The sequence below is a fragment of the Phalacrocorax carbo genome, chromosome 3 (assembly GCF_963921805.1).
Source record: "Phalacrocorax carbo chromosome 3, bPhaCar2.1, whole genome shotgun sequence".
Taxonomy (NCBI): Eukaryota; Metazoa; Chordata; class Aves; order Suliformes; family Phalacrocoracidae; genus Phalacrocorax; species Phalacrocorax carbo.
Window position 1 is genome coordinate 5,889,454 of NC_087515.1, and position 19,940 is coordinate 5,909,393.

General features: G+C 39.3%; 1 protein-coding gene across 2 annotated transcripts in view; it reads left to right on the forward strand.

Moving 5' to 3' along the window:
- Nucleotides 1-12,172, forward strand: part of MAP3K21 (mitogen-activated protein kinase kinase kinase 21) — a 43,990-nt gene extending 31,818 nt beyond the window's left edge. The window contains exons 7-11 of one of the 2 annotated variants that reach the window (XM_064445707.1): nucleotides 2,569-2,685; nucleotides 3,238-3,388; nucleotides 4,458-4,552; nucleotides 7,067-7,852; nucleotides 8,922-12,172. In XM_064445707.1, the coding sequence (XP_064301777.1) occupies nucleotides 2,569-2,685; nucleotides 3,238-3,388; nucleotides 4,458-4,552; nucleotides 7,067-7,852; nucleotides 8,922-9,346 (1,574 nt within the window). In that variant the 3' untranslated portion in view covers nucleotides 9,347-12,172. The remainder of the gene's footprint in view (nucleotides 1-2,568; nucleotides 2,686-3,237; nucleotides 3,389-4,457; nucleotides 4,553-7,066; nucleotides 7,853-8,921) is intronic. The other variant, XM_064445708.1, reaches the window with a different exon arrangement.
- The last annotated feature ends 7,768 nt before the right edge of the window (nucleotides 12,173-19,940 follow it).

A 19,940-nucleotide genomic window follows, 5' to 3' on the forward strand; every position in this document is an offset into this window, starting at 1 on the left:
CATATACTCATTGAAACAGTGTTGGATTCCAAGCACATTTCTGTCTGAGTTCCAGGTCCCTTAACTTGTTCTAACATTTGCAACTTGTTCTTTGATGGGAGGGATAATCTTGCTAAAATGCTAACTAATTTTCAGTAATTCAGAATGATTGTTAATGCTTTAAACCATATCTTTCCTTAACAATTCATTGTTTTATCCCAGTTTGCAAATGAGTTCCTGAAGAATCAAATTTTATAATGGCAAAAGGCAAACCATCACACTTAGAACTCATATAAGATGGAAAACCAGTTTTCTATTAGGTATTGGAGTTGATAAAGGAAATCAGTTATGGAGTATCAAAAAAAAGAAAAAAAGGGGATGGGAGGTAGAATAAGGGAGTCGTGAGATGGAAAAGCCAATGAATCAGCCAGCAGCCCAGCTTGCTTATGTCAAAAGGGAAGCAAGCTTTGAGCCACTGCAAAAGCAGAAGAAAATAAAGAAGAAAGCTTGCTTCAGGTTTTTTTGAAAACGAGAGAAAGAAACAGAAATAAAATTGTGGGTATGCATGTAGGCCTACATTATTCCATGTATGCTGATGACAGAAGGGAAGGTGTGTTCATGCTTACGTAGTGGAGGTGTACCCTGAATATGGAAGAAAACTGGTCATATTTATATTTGCTCATTCCTGCATTTATATTTGGAACCGACATATGTAGTGATAGAAAACGATTCCTACAGGATTCCCTGCTTGCATTTGTGCTGTCTGATCTATTGTGCAAAGCGGATTGTCTGATTGTCCATAGTCAATGTGGAATGCTTTGTGAGACAAAAAAAACCCCTCTAGTTTCTCTCTCTTTATGAAATCAGTGGAACCCGTTCCAGCTGATTGCTTATGGGTGGTGACTATCTTCTCTTGTAAGGGTAGTCACCTCTGAAGGAAATGACTTCAGAATCTGGCTTTATCAGATATAAACATAGAGGAGGGGAAATGAAAATGCATGGGGATTTTCTTTCTGCATACTGTTCTGTAGCTAGTTTAATTTTTTTGTTCTTTTTAAACCAAATTGAAACTTTGTTTAGAATTTGGATAGAAACCAGATCTCTCATCTCCTTTGGAATACCTCTGCCTTCTGACATTATTGTCATTATTAACGTCTGAAGGAGAAGTGGTGCCTTTTGTGGCAGTAACTTCATTTGTTTGAACTGTAACTGCTTCAGTTCCCTGGGCAAAGACTATTACTACTCATATGTTGTGGATAAAGGAGAGAGGTGGGCAAACCCTGCCTTACTTTTCTTAATGAAAAGTTGAGATGAAAGGAAAGTCACATCAAGTCTTTTTCAGAAGTTAGCTGACACAGTGTCTGTCTTGACAATGGTTTCCCAACCTCAAACCGTGTGGTGGGTGTTTTGGTTGGTTTTTTTTACTGCAGAAAGGTAAGAAAGGTTTTTCTTAGTAAAATGTCATAATTGCCTGTAAACAATACTGTTTCATTTTATCTTTGATTCTCTTTGCTCTCTGTGGAAATGCTTGGAAATGAAACAAGTGTCAGGTATTGGCATGATTCTGAAAACTTGAGTTTGGTTTGGGTTTTTTTTTCCCAAATGCATAGCCTTAGGTAAGCTATAGCAGTGCCACTCCTTGTGTGTGTGCTAAGTGCCACTGGGGATTTTTCTTTTATTTTTTTCTTTTATTTGAGCAGGCATTTGTATTTGTAGGACTAGAACGTACATGACAACATAAAGGCTCTCCTTTAAAAGTACTCTTCTGTTCATAAGTTTGGATCCCTAGGCTTTACCTAAAAGCTTATCAGATCTCTCAGGAGTATCTAGCTGAAACAGTTCAGCTTCCACACCCATCTGCACCTGTGCAAAATAAATTCTCTTTCCCACAATAATGTTTTATCTTGATTTAACTTCAAAGTGTCTTTGTTTCAAGAAGACTTGCTCAAATACAGGTCATTTGAACAGGCGTATCTAATAATTAGTTACTTGATTGCTTCACTTTGTCAAGAGCTAAACTAGCTTCCAAATCTAAAAGCTTTTAAGTTAAAATAAAAATATAGTTAATTGTAAATCTTGTTACTAAAACAAACTAGGAGGAAAACTAGTAATATATATTCTAGAGGTTCTGGAATGTGGTTGAAAATGGGAGTGTAAAGAAGGCAAGTAGACTGTTGTTCTACAGGGGAAGCTGTGCTGGCGTAAAGGTGTTCGGTGAGGCAGGAGGAGAGTGCTGTGCAGTGCAGGAGGGGCAGAACCATGGGCATGTAAATGCCACCTCATTTATGATGCTGTTATAACTGGCTAAGTTGTTTTTTCTCTTGGGTCTCTTGACCACAGCGATAAGCACGCTAAGTTGATAGCAAGTTTCTTTTCTAGATAGTCATATACAAAAAAATCTACTTGCCTGGGTCTGGTCCTAAAAAGAGGACCCTCTAAACCTTATAGTAAAAACCCTCTATCAAAAATGCTTAATGCCTTTATAGATCTGGACTTTATGACCCAAAGATAAAAATATAAGGGAAACAGTTCAGTTTCTAAAATCAGCTTGACTAAGATCTCTACTACATTCTCTTAATTTTTCCTCAGTGATTCCCAAAACAGATACACACACAACTAACGGCCGAAGAAACAGTGTATATGTGTACCAGCAAGATGTAGATATCACAAGTGAATATGAACTTCCCAGTGGGGTTATGAAAAAAGGCAAGATTTCATTATGTTCCGAAGGTGCTGGTTCTGTATAATTTAACGATTGAGACAGTGACAGACTAAGCATTTAATGAAGGTTTAGACACTTTAAAAGTATGACTTGTTTTGGTTGAGTGAGAAAGAAAATGTTAATCACTGTCACAATTGGAATATTCAGTTTCGTCTCATACCAGTTGTTCCACAGCATATATTTTCTTCACTGGAATTTAAGTGCTCAGTCTAACTCACTTGTCTGAATTACCTAAATGGAAGGTTCTCAGTTAAAGGAAGCATGGAAAATATGATTGGTTTGCTGCTTTATCTTTAATTTGGGTCTCTTGTCAGCTCATAAATTATTTTTTCTTGCTTGCTCATCTTTTTGGATCAGTGCAGTTTGTGTGGTGGTTTTTGTAAAAGAAAAAAAAATTCTTAAATTATGTCTACTCCTCGTTGTGTTACTGTGTCAAAATGGTTTTGCAGTGGCAAAAATCAGTTAGCTATTTTGCGTTTAGAAACACTATTTATGTGTGTGGGTTTTTTGTTTGTGTTCTTAAATCCAATCTCTAGTAACTTCAGATGAAAGCAACAGAACTTGGGGAAGGAGCACAACTTACCAACAAGAAGAGTTTGAAGATGTGAAGAGAAGTTTTAAAAAGAGAGGTTGTACATGGGGACCAAGTTCAGTTCAAACAAAGGATCGTGCAGATTGTAAGGACAAGTATGTCTACTACATTTTGTTTGCTGGTAATACTAAGTGTTCTTGGTAACTGAATCACTACCATTAGTGAGTGAGAGAAGTTCTGCAGTCTCTAGTTAGAGCTAAAACTTAGTCCTACCTTTTAATTAATTTAGGAATTACATTAATAATGAGTAGCTCCCACACACAGACTTGAGGATAAAATGCTTACTTATCTTAAGGTTTTAGTGACTCTTATCTGTTATCCTTTATCTCTGGTTTATGAGACTTGGAACATGCTGGGGTGCCAAGCTACTAATGCATACCAGGCACTCATGGCCTGTCTATCCTTCTTGCCCTTCCTCAGATTGACTTGAGGAACTGCAAGCATGGTCCCCCGTGGGCACGTCTGCTATGATTAAATAAGACTGATTTTGCATACGTGAAGCACGATTTACACCAGCAACGTCATTTACGCTGGCAAACACAGGGTGAAACGGTTCTAAAAATCAGTTGGACACCTTCACTTTCAGATTATTTTTAGTGATTGCTCAAAACTGGAGATTAGCAGCTCTTCTGAAGTAAGAGATCCTTTTCCTTGTCCCTTCTAGTATATATAATTATCTATAGTGCCTTTTTTGATATTTTTTTTTTTTCCCCTTGGTAAAGGCATCTGCTCATTTGCCTGTGACAGTAGTTGGTTTCAGACCATCTACTGAAACTGGTTTTATGATACTTTGGTTTAAAGTGACTATGTTTATTAAATTTCCAATATTCACATCATTTCTTCGACACAGTGAAACTTGTTCAGGTTTCACCAACTTTTGTTCTTCAATAGGTAGTCAAGGCCCATTTTTCATTGGCTTTCTTTTTAGGCCTGTAATTTTCATCTTATAAGGAATACCTGATAAAAGGCATGTATCAATTTATAATCATATGACTTTGTGCTATTATAGACAATTTTTTTACCTTTGCAATGCTTAACTGTTTTCAAGTTGTGTACTACCTGTTTCTAGTTTAAAAAAAAAAAAAGACATTTTAGTAATTTTCTGTCAGAGTGTATGTAAGCGTGGTATTGTCTGTAATGTCAAAATAACTATTGTTATTTCAGAATAAGACCCCTTTCAGATGGCAGCAACCCTTGGTCAACCCTTCTAATGAAAAATCAGAAGGGTGTCCCCTTAGCTTCGCTATTTGTGGACCAAGGTAAGAGCTGTTTTTGAAAAAGTGGAAGTTGCCATATAACGGCATTAAGTTTGCCTCCAGTGTCATAAATTGTCTTGCTTGAATTTCCCAAGGATTATGCAGATTATTAGAAGAGTAGTCATGTTACAAATCATCTTCCTGTGCAAAAAAAAAGTATCTATTGAAAAATGCAAATAACACCTTTATATTTCCAGCATTAGCAGCTAAAAAATATACATGGTGTGTGAGCAGTCCCACAGAGATCTCTTTTCCCCCCATGTTTCTGAGTTGCAGGCTGATCTGTATGAGGTCTGCAGTCACTGCTTTTTAGCATCTTTTAAAAAGAAATATCTAAATCAGTAATTGTCTTGTCATTTAAATGTTCATTAATGACTTTTATTGTTAGTGGGCTCTGCATAGTTGTTTAAAAAAGTGCACGGTTGCTTAAAAACCTGTACACCCTGATGTATTCCCAGATATTAGTTCTCTGTTTTTTTTTAAAATGAGACTTATTCTCTAAATTTTCAAGAAAAAATGCGTAGATTTCAAATCTTAAAGATGTTCAGGCAGCATCTTGGGATTTACAGGTAAATCACAAGCGAGAACGTACCTAATCCTCTTGGGATCAGGAACGTAACAGCTGTATGTTGCTTTTTATGTCCATTACTATAATGTGCTGTGGCTATACAATATTCATAATAGCTTTCAAACTTGAACACATATTCTATACTACAGATGCTCTTATTTAAGAAAATTAAGTTACAGTGTCAGGAAAAAAAGGGTGATATCCGTTGGTGTCCAAACCAGTGGCTAGATTTATGCCAGCTGGAAGAGGAAATGGTAAACTGCTTGGACACTTCCCTGCCCCATCCCCCCAGGAAAAAGGCATTTTCATCTTCATGTATACTGGTAGAGATAAAAATCAAGCCTTCAGAAATAGTAATTTTATAGATTCATTAGCTTACTACTAAACCTCTACATACGGATATAAACTATACAAGTTTACATATTTGCATTTCAAATATTACTGTGTTTATTCTGTAGCATTCTGTAGTTTATAGTAGAATAACAATTTGTCATTAGGTGTTAGATGTGTTGCGATCCGCTGTTGGGATGAACAGTTTGGCAGAGGTTAAATCCCCTTGCTTTCCAACCAGCCTCAGATAATTCTGGGAGGTTGGGGGCGGCTGGGCTTAACTTCTGATTAACTCCAATGTGTTACCGTGACTAGGTCCCTGTTACATTCTCGGAAACAGAATTAAGACTCAAAACAGAGTCAAGTGCCAACTCACTTTATTTGGCCAGAAATAGATACAGGAGAGAAAAGCAAAGAAAGAGAGAAGTAAAAAAAAAAAAGGTGAAAAAGGGAACAAAAGAGAGAGAGAGAGAGTGACTGCTGCGATAGCTGTCACCACAGATCTGCGGCAGTCTGTCTGGTCTGGGTGGGGAGTCCAGGCGTCTGATGCATCTTTGAAGCTGGTGGAGGTGGGGATGTTCCAGAACGCGCCCCCGTCATCTCTTCTGGTTTCCCCTTTTATAAGGCTGCTCTCTTGCATAGTCAGTAACTGTTCTGCATACCCCTGCCTCCCACTCAGTGGTGGGGCGCATGCCCAGTACTGTTGCTAGAAGGTGCTTGAAAGTTCTGGAGGGTCCAAGCCCCCCCCATACGTTGCCAGTCGGCCTTGGGCCCGGCCGTGTGCGCGGAGGACGAGTACTCCGAGATAACGGGGTGCACATTCCTGCTGGGTCAACCTTGGTGATTAAACCGTTCTGTCAGCTGCCGCAGTGATCAGGCTTTAGTAGTGAAACTTGCCTGCCAACAATGTTGAGACAAGTTTCTAGTCCCTGACAAGATGTCATATTTACTTCTTACTCCAGACCACCATGGCCTAATGAATTAATCAGAAAAATTTCTAGTAACTCACTGGATTTTGGAACACTGCTTATTTGAAAGTGCTGTAAAGAATGTGTTTCAGATCTTATCTGGCGGCTCGTGTATAGTAGATCCACACACAGAAGTATTTTCCATCTTATTTGAAAAGCACTACCAAAGTGTTGCAAATCCTCAAATATCACAGAAAATGCAAAGGCAATATCTGTTTTTCAGCTGTGTTGAGTGCATAAAGGTTGGGAGATACATTATGCCTCTCTTAAAATAAAGGTAAGTCTTTCAGATGTAGAAAATATAATTTGTTTACAGTTAACTTTTATACTCAGGAAAATATTCCTGAGCATATTCTGCAAGTTGCTTCTGATAGAGATTGCATTTGAGTTGCTAAAAAGATGAAATTGTAGCAAAATGGCACTTCCGCTATATTAAAGAGTATCAAGAGCATGAAGAGGTTTAGGCTTAGGATGTGTTTCTGAATCTTACAACATGAGTCTCTGAGCTTCTAACGGTACCTAAAGGGGGCGTACAGTATACCTCAAAATTAATACTTGTGCAAGTGAAAGGAAACGATGGTGTACACATGCAGACATGCAATAGCAAAATCGCTGAATTGCAATCTTAACGTGTACTGTAATGTTTTATAGGTGTGTGTACTGACAAGAAACTTCTCCCTGAAGGTTTGGACAGTAAAAGACCAAAGCCAATTAAGTTGCCAAATCAGGCCTATATTAATCTACCTCTTTGGAAAGATGATCAGGGAGAGAATACAGTAGAACATGAGAGCTTTGAAGACGGAACTTCTGCTAGTTCTACAAATAGTACTCCTCAAATGACACCTACAAACAGTCTGAGCAGGACGCTGCAGAAAAAGAAGACTGATTCAGTGCTGTATGGGTGTGCTGTCCTCCTTGCATCTGTTGCCCTGGGCTTAGATGTCAGAGAGCTGAACAAATTGCAGGGCCCAGATGAACTCTTGCCTAAAGATGAGAAGAAGAAGCGTGATGGAATATTTCAGCGTGCTTCAAAATTTCGCAGGAGTGCCAGCCCGGCAAGACTGCAGTCCAAGAAAGAGGAAGCAAGTATTCCATCCCTAAACCCAGCTGCAAATACTGTGAATCTTCTCTCTATGCCCTCCAGTTCCACAAAATGCCTACTTCAGTCTGACAGTGAAGAAGCATTCGCAAGCACTGTGCTTGGTGATTGTGGTCCACATAGTTCCGCTTATGACTTTTCATCCGAAACTTCTGAAAGTAAGAGAGAACAGAGGATACAGCTGACTCCTAACACAGTTTCTATACGATTAAAAAATCAGCCTTTTAATCTGTGTCTGAAACAAGAATCTGAAAACGTGCCAAATGATTCCTCGGCGAAGTTAAATATATTGGGTCACAGACGAACCTTATCAGATGGGAATAATTTTCAGACCACAGGTAGGTAATTATGAACTTAAAATGTAGGTGATTTTTAAGTATAGTAAACAGAAAATGTACAGAAACTAACCATTCACTAATGAGTTGCTGAGTTTTTTGTTACACTATTATGTGTTAGTTGAGCCACCATAACTGTCGGTAAGCCCTCCTGTGTCTGAACCCTGAGTAAACAACCTGCTCTTGGAGTATTATCCTGTTAGGAGTATGGGTATGGAGATTTAAGGGGAAGAGATGGTTTGTTTTAAGGCAATATCTATTTTTCTCGGCTAATGCAAAAACAGATGCCCCATGTCTTTTCATGTTGGTGAGAACCTGCTTTTTGTGAAACATAAAAGGTTAGTGTTATGGCTGAAATAAACTGAGACTGTCAGGTGCACGCATCACGTAGTTGTGGACTTCCTGAGGCTGAGAGTATTCTTGTTTAATATAGTTTCACAGACTGCCTAGGTCAGTGATTAAGCATCATCTTAGTACTGCACATTTATTAACTTCAAGAAAAACAAGTCTCGTAAGTTTTTATTTGCTTGTTTGACGTAGAAGTTGTATCGTATGTTCCATGAATCCTTAAGTTAAGCTGTAGATAAAAATCTAAATTGAAAAAATGGTCTTCAAGTCTAGTTTCCATATAAATGGATAACTTAATGATTAATGGGGTTTTGAAAAGAAGTTTTAAATTTCAGTACTGGTGTTCTATGATGGCTTAAATGTAATATTCTTCATGGTGTTTTATGCGCGCATGTAATTACTCATAATAACTGGACAAATCTGTGGGGCTTTAATATTCATCTGGTTACTGGGTGGTTAATGCTTTCTCTATATATCACTTTTGTAGCAGTAAAAACCAAACTGTTTTGCATCTACACTCTCTGCTAGAGGCCATAACTGTTGTTTGAGCACTGCTGGGTTCTCCCCTAAGAGGTTCCCACACAAATGTACAAGCCTCTTAATTTTTCTGGTGGAAAAAAAACCCCACTAGTGTTTCTGGCAACTCCGTTTTCCAAATGGCAAAGAAATCAAGAAGTTGCATGGTTTAAATTGTCTTTTTTGTTTGGCCTTTCCTTCCCCCTAGCTAATGGACTTGCTTCAACCAATGATGTCTCTGTGGTACCAGTTCTGTCCGTTACTGGAAGTCTGCACTCTCCGTCTGTCCAACAAGGAAGCAATCACTGTGGTGTTTCAACAGAAAAGCAAAGCACTGTCAATACTATCGCAAGGCCTCGACCTTCTTCTGTGAGAAGTAAAATTGATGCATGGCAGATTATTCCACGTATTGTTAAACCAAACTCTAAAGACACTGAATATTTAGAGGGCAATGTAGATCCAGATGTTAACTCCTCGCCGGATACGGAGGAAAGAACTAACTGCCACATGCCCTCATTACTTGATATTGATGTGGAAGGTCAAAACAGAGACTGTACTGTGCCTTTATGTAGAATGAAGAGCAAAACTTGTCGGCCGTCTATATATGAACTTGAGAGAGAGTTTCTGTCATGAGTGCCTTTCGTTTTAAAAATATTTCTTTTTAAAGGGGAACAAATATAAAATTCTTGTCCATCTAATGCTTTGTGCTGCTGTTTTCTGATGTACTGTGACAAATAGTACCAAAATTATTATAATGGGCAGCTAATGAAGAAAGTGCAGTAGGTGCCTTTTCAAATGTTTCTTGGAATACCAGCTAGTAACTCTAAAAGCACAATCCTGCAGAATAGCGTTCTAGGTGAGCTTTGTAAGCATATTTTGAATGACTAAAGTAACACGCCCACCTCCCTCTGCAGTTTTCTTTAGGTTTGAGGGTTTTTGCTAGAAATTTAAGTTTTGCACATTGTGGAAATGCATGACATACAGCGAGGCTGTGTTCCGTCAAGAAGAGTTTCGCCTGAGAAGTGGTTCTCTGCAGCTTGCCCCTGTGGCCTGTAGAATTAGGCAGGGTGGTGCAGGAGGCTCTGTTCACTCCTCATTAAGTAGCTGGTTACTTTTTGCATTTGATACTGAAATTGGTTAAGGACCAGAAGCTGAATTTGCAGTCTTTGCCCTTGGTTTTTGTGAGAACTTTCAACTGTGTGCATTAGTTTCACCAGAAAGTTACACTGCTTGTATGAACACATAGGTTTCAGCCACCTTATCGATTTGAGAGGGTAAACTCTAGTGTTGCGATTGGATTAAAGGTATTTGACATACTTTATAATGTGAAGCAACATTCCTTGTAGGTAAGGATACACTGGAATGTAAATATTTGTACTCCTAACCTTTTGAAGACTACCGTGTTTGCACTGAAAACAATATTCTTGGTCTGGAATTTTTTGTTTCTGGTGGAGGGGTTTGCCCCCTTGTTTTTTAAACTCTTCTGCACCTAGTATTGAGGAAAAATGATGGGGTTTTAGGATGATTGGTTTTAGTTTTAAGTGAGCCAATGGTGCGTTTTTACTGTGCTCAACTTTTAAAACTGCAATAATTGAATATTAAATCTTTCAGTATAATCTCTGCAGCTTTTCTTCCTAAAGTTACTACTGAGTGCCCAGCTATTCATATTTAGGAACTAAAGGACAGAAGCAGATATGCTTGACCAGTTTTCAGTGATGGAAAGATTCCAGATTATTCCAAGTAGTTAACTGAGGAGGGAGGAATGTTAACCTTGATAACACTGATAGTTAAATTTTTTTACAGTATAAGTGATTAAATAAAAGCAAATGTACAGTATACTTTCCCCAATGAAAGCGTTTCTAGAATTAAAGGAGCATCTCTCATATTCCAGTATTTGAAGTCCTAATTTTGAATATCATTTGACATTTAAATAGTCTTCATAAACAAAACTAGATAATGTTAGAATAAAACTACTCTGTTCCCATCAGAACACTGTTTTGTTGAGGCCTTTGTTTTAAATATTTTCTTCTCCTTTGCTCTGGGGTCTGGGAGTTCAGTTGTTACATAGAATGCACAATTGCTTAAAGCTTCAAAACCAAGGGATTAAAAAAAGTTTCTGTTCTAAGACTGGTATGCAGTTCAGTGGCTACCTTGAGGATGACAGGCGTACAGGATACACGAGGATACATACAAAATCATGAAGTTTTAATCACACAGAGCAGAACACAGAAAATGCAGCTTCCCAGCTCTCAAAGTAAAAATAGAAAAGGATTTCCTTAAATTATTGGTTTACCAAAAGTAAAGATGTAACCACTAGTTGTCTGTAAAACTAAATGCCTGTGTAGCAGATTACTAAGTTATTACATTTTGTTCAAACCTGTTTCTATTTCAGTATTCTTAGTTCTTTGTCACCATGATTCAAGTTGCATACTGTTCTTTGGGGTTTTTTTGAAACTTGAATTTCATCAGAACACTTTAATAGAGGAAGTCTATACCAGTTTTAATACAAAACGTTTTCATAAAGTCAATTAGGCAATACACATGGATCAAATTTAAGTATAGCTTGACAGCAGATTCCTCCTCAAGGCTTGATTAGAATTTTGGAGCATTATGATGTATATTTCAACTCTTTCTTGATCAATTATTCCTATGTAATAGAAAAAAGGAGTTGATTGTGTTACATGTTTCTGAAGAAAGTATCTCTGGCTTTCTACAGGAAAATCTCAGGTGCTCAAGTATTTTGACTTGTAAACTTCTGTTAAGTTCTGTTCTGTACTTTTAAGGTTTATGTAATTTTAAATGTTGAATTTTGCACCCTGTGTTTTGTAATCAATAGTATCAGCATAAAAAGAAGCCCTTTGTGAGCTCTATTGTTTTCACTGATCACTGACTTATCTCTCTTGTAATTAAACAGATTTCTATTCCTGTTCAGTGGATAATCCCCATAAGAGAGGGACATATGATATGACCAGCCCAGTACGTTGTAACTAATTTAGGAGTTCATATTCCACTCTTACTCTGAGACAGTTTAGGTAAGCCATCTCAAATATTTCTCTAACGCGATGCAGGGGTTTTTTAAGCTATAGTCTATAGTGCTTTATCATTATTGTTATGGTTTAAAATTATAGGCCAGTCTTCACTGAAATTAAAAAGAGAAAAAGAAAAAATTATTGCAATCGTGGTTTCACAGTCTGTATTTCACTTCTCACCAGAAAGAGAAACTTCCTATAAAGGTATGGTAATCTGGTATGCATTAAGTGATCTGTCTTGGTTAAAAGTATATTTATTTCAATGTAGGTTAATATCCTGACCAAATAATAAATTATGTTGATTGTTTTAGCACAAAACTGAAGGTGCTTACACTACAAAGATTGAGATAAACACTTGACATGCTGTTTTACAAAACCTGATGATTTAAATGTTTTTATTTAAAAAAATAAATGTATTGTAGCTGCTGTATTGCAAAGTGACCTGAATTTTCTTGAAAAAATATATTTTAATGCTTTCTTAACATGTACAAAGGAGTTCTCTGGTGAATAACCAGGAACTATTGACTATGGCCAGCCTGTTCTTGGAAAAATAGAATGTAATTGTTACTTTAAGATTAATTATCCAGCACAGTAATCTGAATGTTCCTGTAATTTGCTGCAATTGATGTGGGCAGAAACATATGGTATAAGCTTGTTCTTTCTTTCATGTGACCATAATCTGTCTTTTGATGCTTTTACAATGTTGGCTGGGTATCTTAGAGGAGGTAGAGCAGTGGATATAAATAAATTCTGCATCTGATTCAGATCAAGAATACAGGTAAGGAATAACATATTTCTCTTGTGGGGTTTTGGAGGGGGGAGGGTTTACTGGTGTTTTGGTTTGGGGGGCTTTGGTACTTTGGTTTTTTATTTGGTTGGGGGGTTTTTAGGCAAATGAAGCCTAAGTATCATGGTATTTTCTACCACCTTCTTTTGTGAACTTCCCTTTTTTCTTCCTCCATCACGCCATGGGCGCATTAGCCCATCTTTCAGAAGGAGAGGAGGAAGTATCCATTTGCAACAGGCAAGATACAGCAAAGTCTCCAGTGGCGCAGTGAAATTCAAAGCTGTAAGCCCAATCTTATCAAGACGTACCTGCATAGAGCTTTCAGTGAGGCTGGCTAGATAACAGATATTTACATGGCCTGTGACAGCCAGCATCGAGCCCACATTATAAACCAAGCTGCCCAAGCAGTGTATTTTATCCACAATGTTATAATGGTAATATTAAGGTCTGCATACAAGTGTGTGGTAATAGAAAAGATCCCATTCTCACTAGCTACCTCCCTTTTTAATGTAACTAGTCAGAACACTACAGTGCATGCATTATGAGCAGCTAATGAGATGCTTATCTAGTACATTTTTTGATGGAAGTTGAGGGTGTTTAACATTGCAGTATTAGGTATTCTAAATGTAGGCCAGAATCCTTGCAAATGTGTAATGGATTTCTCACTGAACATAAGTGAAAATGAGCAAACCAAATATGAGTTAGTCATCTCTCTACTGTTAGAAATCCAGTATCCTCTATGGTCTAACCAAATATGAGTTAGTCATCTCTATACTGTTAGAAATCCAGTATCCTCTATGGTCTAGCTAGTTTGATAAAATAATTTTTTAACCAAAATAAATGGGTTTTGTTCTAATAGGCTGGAGGATAGATCCAGAGAGCTATGCAGGTAAGATAGTTTTACTTCTCTATTTCACAGAATCACAGGGTCATGTGTGCTGGAAGAGACCTCTGGAGATGAAACAGTCCAATCCCCTCTGTTAGAGCAGGTTGCCCAAGGCCGTGTCCAGTTGAGTTTTGAGTGTCTCCACAAATGGAGGCTCCACAGCTTCTCTGGGCCATTTGTTCTGGTGTTTGACCACCCTCACAATAGAAACATTTTCTCATGTTCATATCAAATTTCCTGGTTTTTCTTAGTTTGTGCCCATTGCCTCTTGTCCTGTCCTTGGACACTGCTGAGGAGAGTCTGGCTTCTTCTTCGTTCCCCCTTATCAGATACTTATAAACAATAAGATCTTCCTGGAGCCTTTTCTTCCAGGCTAAAGAGTCCCATCTCTCTCAGCCTTTCCACATATGAAAGCTGCTGCAGCCCTTTAATTGTCTTTGTGGCCCTGCAGTGGATTTGTTCCAATAAGTCCATATCTATCTTGCACTGGGGAGCCCAGAACTGTACCCAGCACTCCAGGTGTGGCCTCACCAGTGCTGACTGGCAGAGAAGGATAACCTTCCTCAACCTGCTGGCAATGCTCCTGGTGCAGGATACCTTTGGCCTTCTTTGATGTAAGGACCCGTTGCTGGTGTATGTTGTCCACCAGGATCCTCAGGTCCTTTTCTGCAAAGCTGCTTCACGGATGGTTGGCCCCCAGTGTGTACTGGTGTATAGGGTTGTTCTTCCCCAAGAGCATTTCCACTTCATTAAATTCCTCTAAGCCCAATTTTCCAGCCTGTCCAGGTATCTCTGAATGGCAGTACAACTGTCTAGTGCATCAGCCACTCCTCACAGTTCTGTGTCATCTGCAAACTTGCTGAGAATACACCCTGTCCCAGCATCCAGGTCATTAATGGAGATGATAAACAGTATTGCCCCTAGTATCAATCCCTGGGGTACTCCGCTGGTGACATGGTGACATTTAAGCAAGTTGTATTTAATACCATCTCATATTTTATTCATGTCATGTAAAGTAGTTTTCCTGAGTGACTTAGGTTATTGCTATTCTTCAATTACTTTCAAAGGCACTTTTCCCCACTTCAAAAATAAAGGCATAATGAACATTCTCACATCTAGGCTTTAGTGAATTGCTTCCAGCACTTGAGATCTGGCATCAGGATGGCCAAGTTTGCTGCTTCTTAATGTAACAGCTCATATCTGTACAGTTTGCTTTAAAAGCGGAGTTATGAATTCAGCCTGGGTGACTGAACTAGTCAAACTTCAGTCAAACATCAGATTTGGTGTTACTCCTTTGAGTGATCATTAATACGGAGACTTGAGCTCTGTGCCACTGCTAAATAGACTTTTTAAAAACATTTGCATTGTATCTGAGAACATCGGCCTTCCCTCCCACCACGCCAAAGTATGCAGTTACAGGGACGGACAACTTGAATCTCTGGTGGCTGCTGAAGACACGTGTCAATACTCTGGTCTCCAAAGGGGAGAGGGAGAGGACACAACAATGAACTCAGCAGAAAGCTGTTAATGCTTCTCCAAAGAAAGGTGCCCAACACAGCCATGCCTACAGTAGCTGCTGAGTTCTTTGCATGCCAGAGAGTTTACATAAGTGCTGTGTTGCCCTTTCTCTCTGCCAAGAGTTTAGATATACCTAGCTAAGGTCTTTGATGTAGTAGTAGTCACTATGAATAGTCTAGCCATCTGAGGGCCTGCCAATTGGTATGAAAGCAGGTGGGAGTCTGCATATTTGGGGCCCAGGAGAAAACAGAAAGGACTATTCATTCCCCTCACTGTTTTGCAAATCACTTGAATATTTCAGAAGTTTCTAAACTCCCTTTTATGGCAGACAGGATTAGTCAATAATATTTTACAAAGCCTTTTTGCTCTCTGCTACTTTCCAGCCTGAAAGTGATGTTTGTTCCTTGTGTTAGATGCCACTTACTCTCCATTTGAGCTGTTTGGAGTGCTACAAGGGCATTGCCAGAGTGTGCAGAGATGCAGTTAGAAAAGCAAAAGTCCAACTCGAATTGAAACTGGCTGTAGACGTGAAAAATAACAAGAAAGGTTTCTTAAGGTATGTCAACCATTAGCAGAAAAAGAAGGAAAACATAGGCCCACTGTTAAATGGAAAAGGAGAGTCAATCACCAATGATGCTGAAAAGGCAGAGGTCTTCAACACCTTCTTCACCTCTGTCTTTACCAGCACTGTCAGGTCCCAGGCATTGGGAACGAAATTGCTGGTTGATCCAAACACCGACCCACCATCAGTGAAGGAAGAGTTAGTACATGAATTACTACAGGAGCTTGACCCCTACAAATCAATGGGCCCTGATGCCATCCACCCGAGGGTGTTGAGAGAGCTGGCTGACTTCATTGCAAGGCCACTCTCCGTAATCTTCGAGAATTCATAGAGAACAGGGGATGTCCCAGAGGACTGGAGGAAGGCAAATGTTACCCCTGTCTACAAGAAAGGCTCGAGGGGGAGCCGGGTAACTATAGGCTCATCAGCCTTACTTCAGTCCCTGGGAAAGTTATGGAATGAATCCTCCTGGGGGCCATCACAGGTCACTTGAAGCACGTGATTGGGAAAAGCCTACATGGCTTCACTAAAGGCAGATCGTGCTTGACAAACCTGGTGGCCTTCTATGACAAAGTGACTTGCCTGGTTGACACGGGGTGGGCAGTTGACATTGTCTACCTGGACTTCTCCAAGGCCTTTGATATGGTCCCCCACAGTCTCCTCCTGGAGAAATTGATGTGTTATGGCCTAGACAAGTGGTCTGTGCAGTGGGTGGGGAACTGGCTGACAGGCCGCACCCAAAGGGTGGTGATAGATAGCTCCTTTTCCAAGTGGCAACCTGTCACAAGTGGAGTCCCCCAGGGATCAATATTGGGCCCAGTGTTACTCAATATCTTTATAAGTGATCTGGATAATGGCATCAAGTGTAGCCTGATGAATTTTGCTGATGAGACCAAATTGAGTGGGGAAGCATTTATACAGTGCTTTTTATCAGAGGAGTACCTTCAGCAATATCTGTTGGAGCACATATAAGCCAGACCCCTCTATTTGGCCCACATAGAGCTAGAGAGGAGGAGTGTTGCCCATTTCTCTTCCTTCAAAATCCTGAAATTCTTAAAAGGTTCTAAAGTAAAAGGGTAAAAAATAGGAGTATAACTGATGGATTTTTCTGAATACCTGTGGAAGTCAGGATAGGATGAGGCGGGGTTACAGTTGGAAAGAAGCCTAAGTAGGAAAGTTTTATCTCAACTTTCTCCTTTTCTATATAGTCCAATCTAAGTTTGTATCGCTGCTAACAGTGAAAAACCCAGGAGATCCTGTATTCCACAAAAGCCTTCATTGTAAGATAAAGTACACTAAAAATAACAGTTCAGGACTGAGCGTGAGAAGCAATGAGGTTAATGAAATACGCATACTGTGTATGGACATCTGTAAATACCTAAATCTTGTAATGCAAGCCGATTAGCTTTTCTCCTTGGAAAGGATCTCGAAGGATCAAAACTGGAAAGTATTGGTTCACCATGGTGTAACAGACAGCAAAAGGTACAACGGAGACCAGTTGTATTACAGTTTACTTATCACCCCTATCACCCCTTTCCATTTGCAGTTACAGCGTGGTTGAACCTTGAATTCACATTGTAGATGATGTCAAAAGATGTCCTGCAGGTTTCTTCTGATGTTGTTCAGGGTGTGTGCACCACCATAGTTGCTACAGAGAGAGGCAGGAAAATGAGTTCTCTCCTTGCTCTCTGCTGTAGTGGATGTAGGCAAAGCATCACTCTCGACACAGATCTGTTCTTTCTCACAAGTGTAGCTGTGTTTCCTGGGTCTTTTTCCTCACCTGATTCTCTGAAGCCTGTTTCTGCCTCTTTCTGGAGGTACACCCAGAGTCTTGGTTCAGGGCTTCTTAGGATGGATTGATCCCATAGATCAATCAAGTTTCATCTAACAGCTCTGTTTCTGTGGCAGGAGGCACCACCAAGATGTTTGCTTATCTTCTCTTTTTAACAGTGACCCCCTGTTGTAAAAACACCTCAGTGTGCAGCAGGTCTCCTGTGTTTACAGACACGTGTAACCATCAGGAAGAAAAAAAAATAACTTTTGTGGTCTACTGTTCTTCACCACTGCTCATAATTCAGCGGCTGGTGCAATGAAGGGTTGTTTTCCACTGTTAGATGTGCTGGTGGGCTCAGAAAGGAGGTTTAAGGTAATTGTTCTGAGGAAAGCTAGAGTATGGTTTTAGCAGAGACAGCTATCCTGTTTCCCAAGGGCCTCATTTTGTCAAACCTGCTAGAGTAACCGGTGCCATCTCCTCACCGCTGTCCATTCACAGATAGGATGCTTGACATGTTGATGCTTGTTGGTTAAGGAATAAAAACTTGATCCTTTAGAATACACCGCAGAAGAATTTTATAGCTGTCCATTGCCAAGCATTGTTAAGCGGGTGTTTTTCCACTGTTTTGTAAACCCAGTTTTTTACAGCCCTGGCTTGGCTGGTGCTCCAAGAGCGTGGCTCCTCCGTAAACCAAGTACTTACTGCAATAAGAAACGAACAGATTGTTTCTGTCCTTATTGCTGACAGTCCCTTGGTTTATTGTATTCCACCTAATTTTTTTTTCGTTTGTTTACTAGGGTAAACCGTACAATTCATTCAACCTTTCCTCCTGAATACCTTCCTAGAAATCAGATCCCTCTCTGGGCTTTCTATTGCATTCACAGTTTGGGAGGGAGGCAAAGCTGTGTCCAGAAATCTCCAGCTGAGACCTTACTTGCATCATCTGTGGCAGTGCCAAAAGCCTTGTCGTGGTCAAAATACATCTGCTGCTTCTCCTGTTGCCAGAAGCCTCATTGTCCTGTCTTAAAAAGAAATTAGGTTAATTTGTCAAGTCTTGTCGAACACTTAGTAGCTGTTACTTGTCATCTTTGAGGTGCTTTCAAAAGGGTCCTGATTGTCTTTTCAAACGTTTGAAGGAAAATTGAAGGTGAGCCGGCTAGTTTGTAATGTACCACCTCCATACAAACAAACAAACAAACAAAAATCAAAACAGCAGCATCTGTTCTTTCCAGTCTTCTGCCATCCTGTGGTTCTTAGAAATGACTGCTCTCGGCATATCTGCTTCAGAACAAAATTCATCAAACCCAGCTAGCTAGTCATGGGTTTTTTTCCGCACTTACTAAGCTTTCTCTAGACTGCTTAGGTTGAAGTCTTACCTTTACTTGTTGGTCTTAATTGTGCTAGTCACTGTTTAACATCTGATAATTTTGCAAAAGATTGATGCAAATCAGATAATACTCCTGACTTCTTGGCATCAACTAATGAGGTGATGGCTTGCCTGCCTGCCGGGAATTGGATCACCACTTTACTTGTGGGTTTCTGTTTGTTTATTTGTTTTTATTACTCCTGTATTTATAATATGACCTATTTTGAGGTTTTCCTTCCAATTTCATCTCATTATGTCTCCATGGATTCTTGCTTGTACTTTTAAACTTCTTTTTCTACAGCCATTTGCCTTGTATTCGATATCAATAAAGCATTCACAGTTTACCCAAGTCAGTGGTCTCCTATAGCTGCTTCTTTCTCACATGGAAATAGTTTGAAGCCATGCCCTTGATCCAAAGTTTCTAACTTATTTTTCCCCTTACATTTTTCAGCCTTTACTCAAGTCCTTCAGGTACTGAAGTCTAGTTTTCTCAGCTTGGGGAAGGGAGATTGAGGAGTGTTGCCTTTTGAAAGAAGTTCACGGGTGTTTCAACACCTGTAGTTCTTCCTATATTTTGAACTACTGAGCAAGCATGTGAATCTTTGATAAATAAAGCAACATTTCCACCTACTTCCTATTTTTTAATAAGCTTTGTCTTCTGTGATTTGTTTTCTGCTCATGATACGTCCCATAGATTATGTTAATTGACTCATAATCTTGGTCGTTTTATTAAGACTTTCAGCTCTTCCTTATCCTTACTGTGGTTTTATACAACCATCTAAGACTAGTTTCATACACTCTTCTCTCTCCCTGCTTTACTGTGGCCATATTTATAAATACATGTGTCTCCTAATTTTTAGGTTGATGTCCAAGTTGACTTATTTTCCTGTGTGCCTTTGTCCACTGCCCCATTCAATCCTTATTTAAAATCTTCCTCACTAGGTTAAGAAATCAATGTGCTAGATGGAGTATTTGTCTAAGAGCTTGTCTAGGTAGGCTTGTTCCCAGAGGTGTTTGATATCAAAGAGTTAAAAACACTGTATCTAAGCGCTATCAGTTCAGTGACCTCTCCCATGCCACTTTCAACAATAATTAACAGTGCTGTTCCAAGGAAGATTTGAAAAATGTGCTGAGGTAATTGCACTGGATCAATGCAGCCAATTTAGTTTGCATTTGAGGCTATAAAATTCGAGTACTTCAGGAGCTCTACAAATTTTATAGGAGGTCCGCTGGACTTCAGCTTCTGAAAACTTTTACTGACCTTTGATTAAAATAAATGCTGTGTTTTTACTTTGTGACATATTT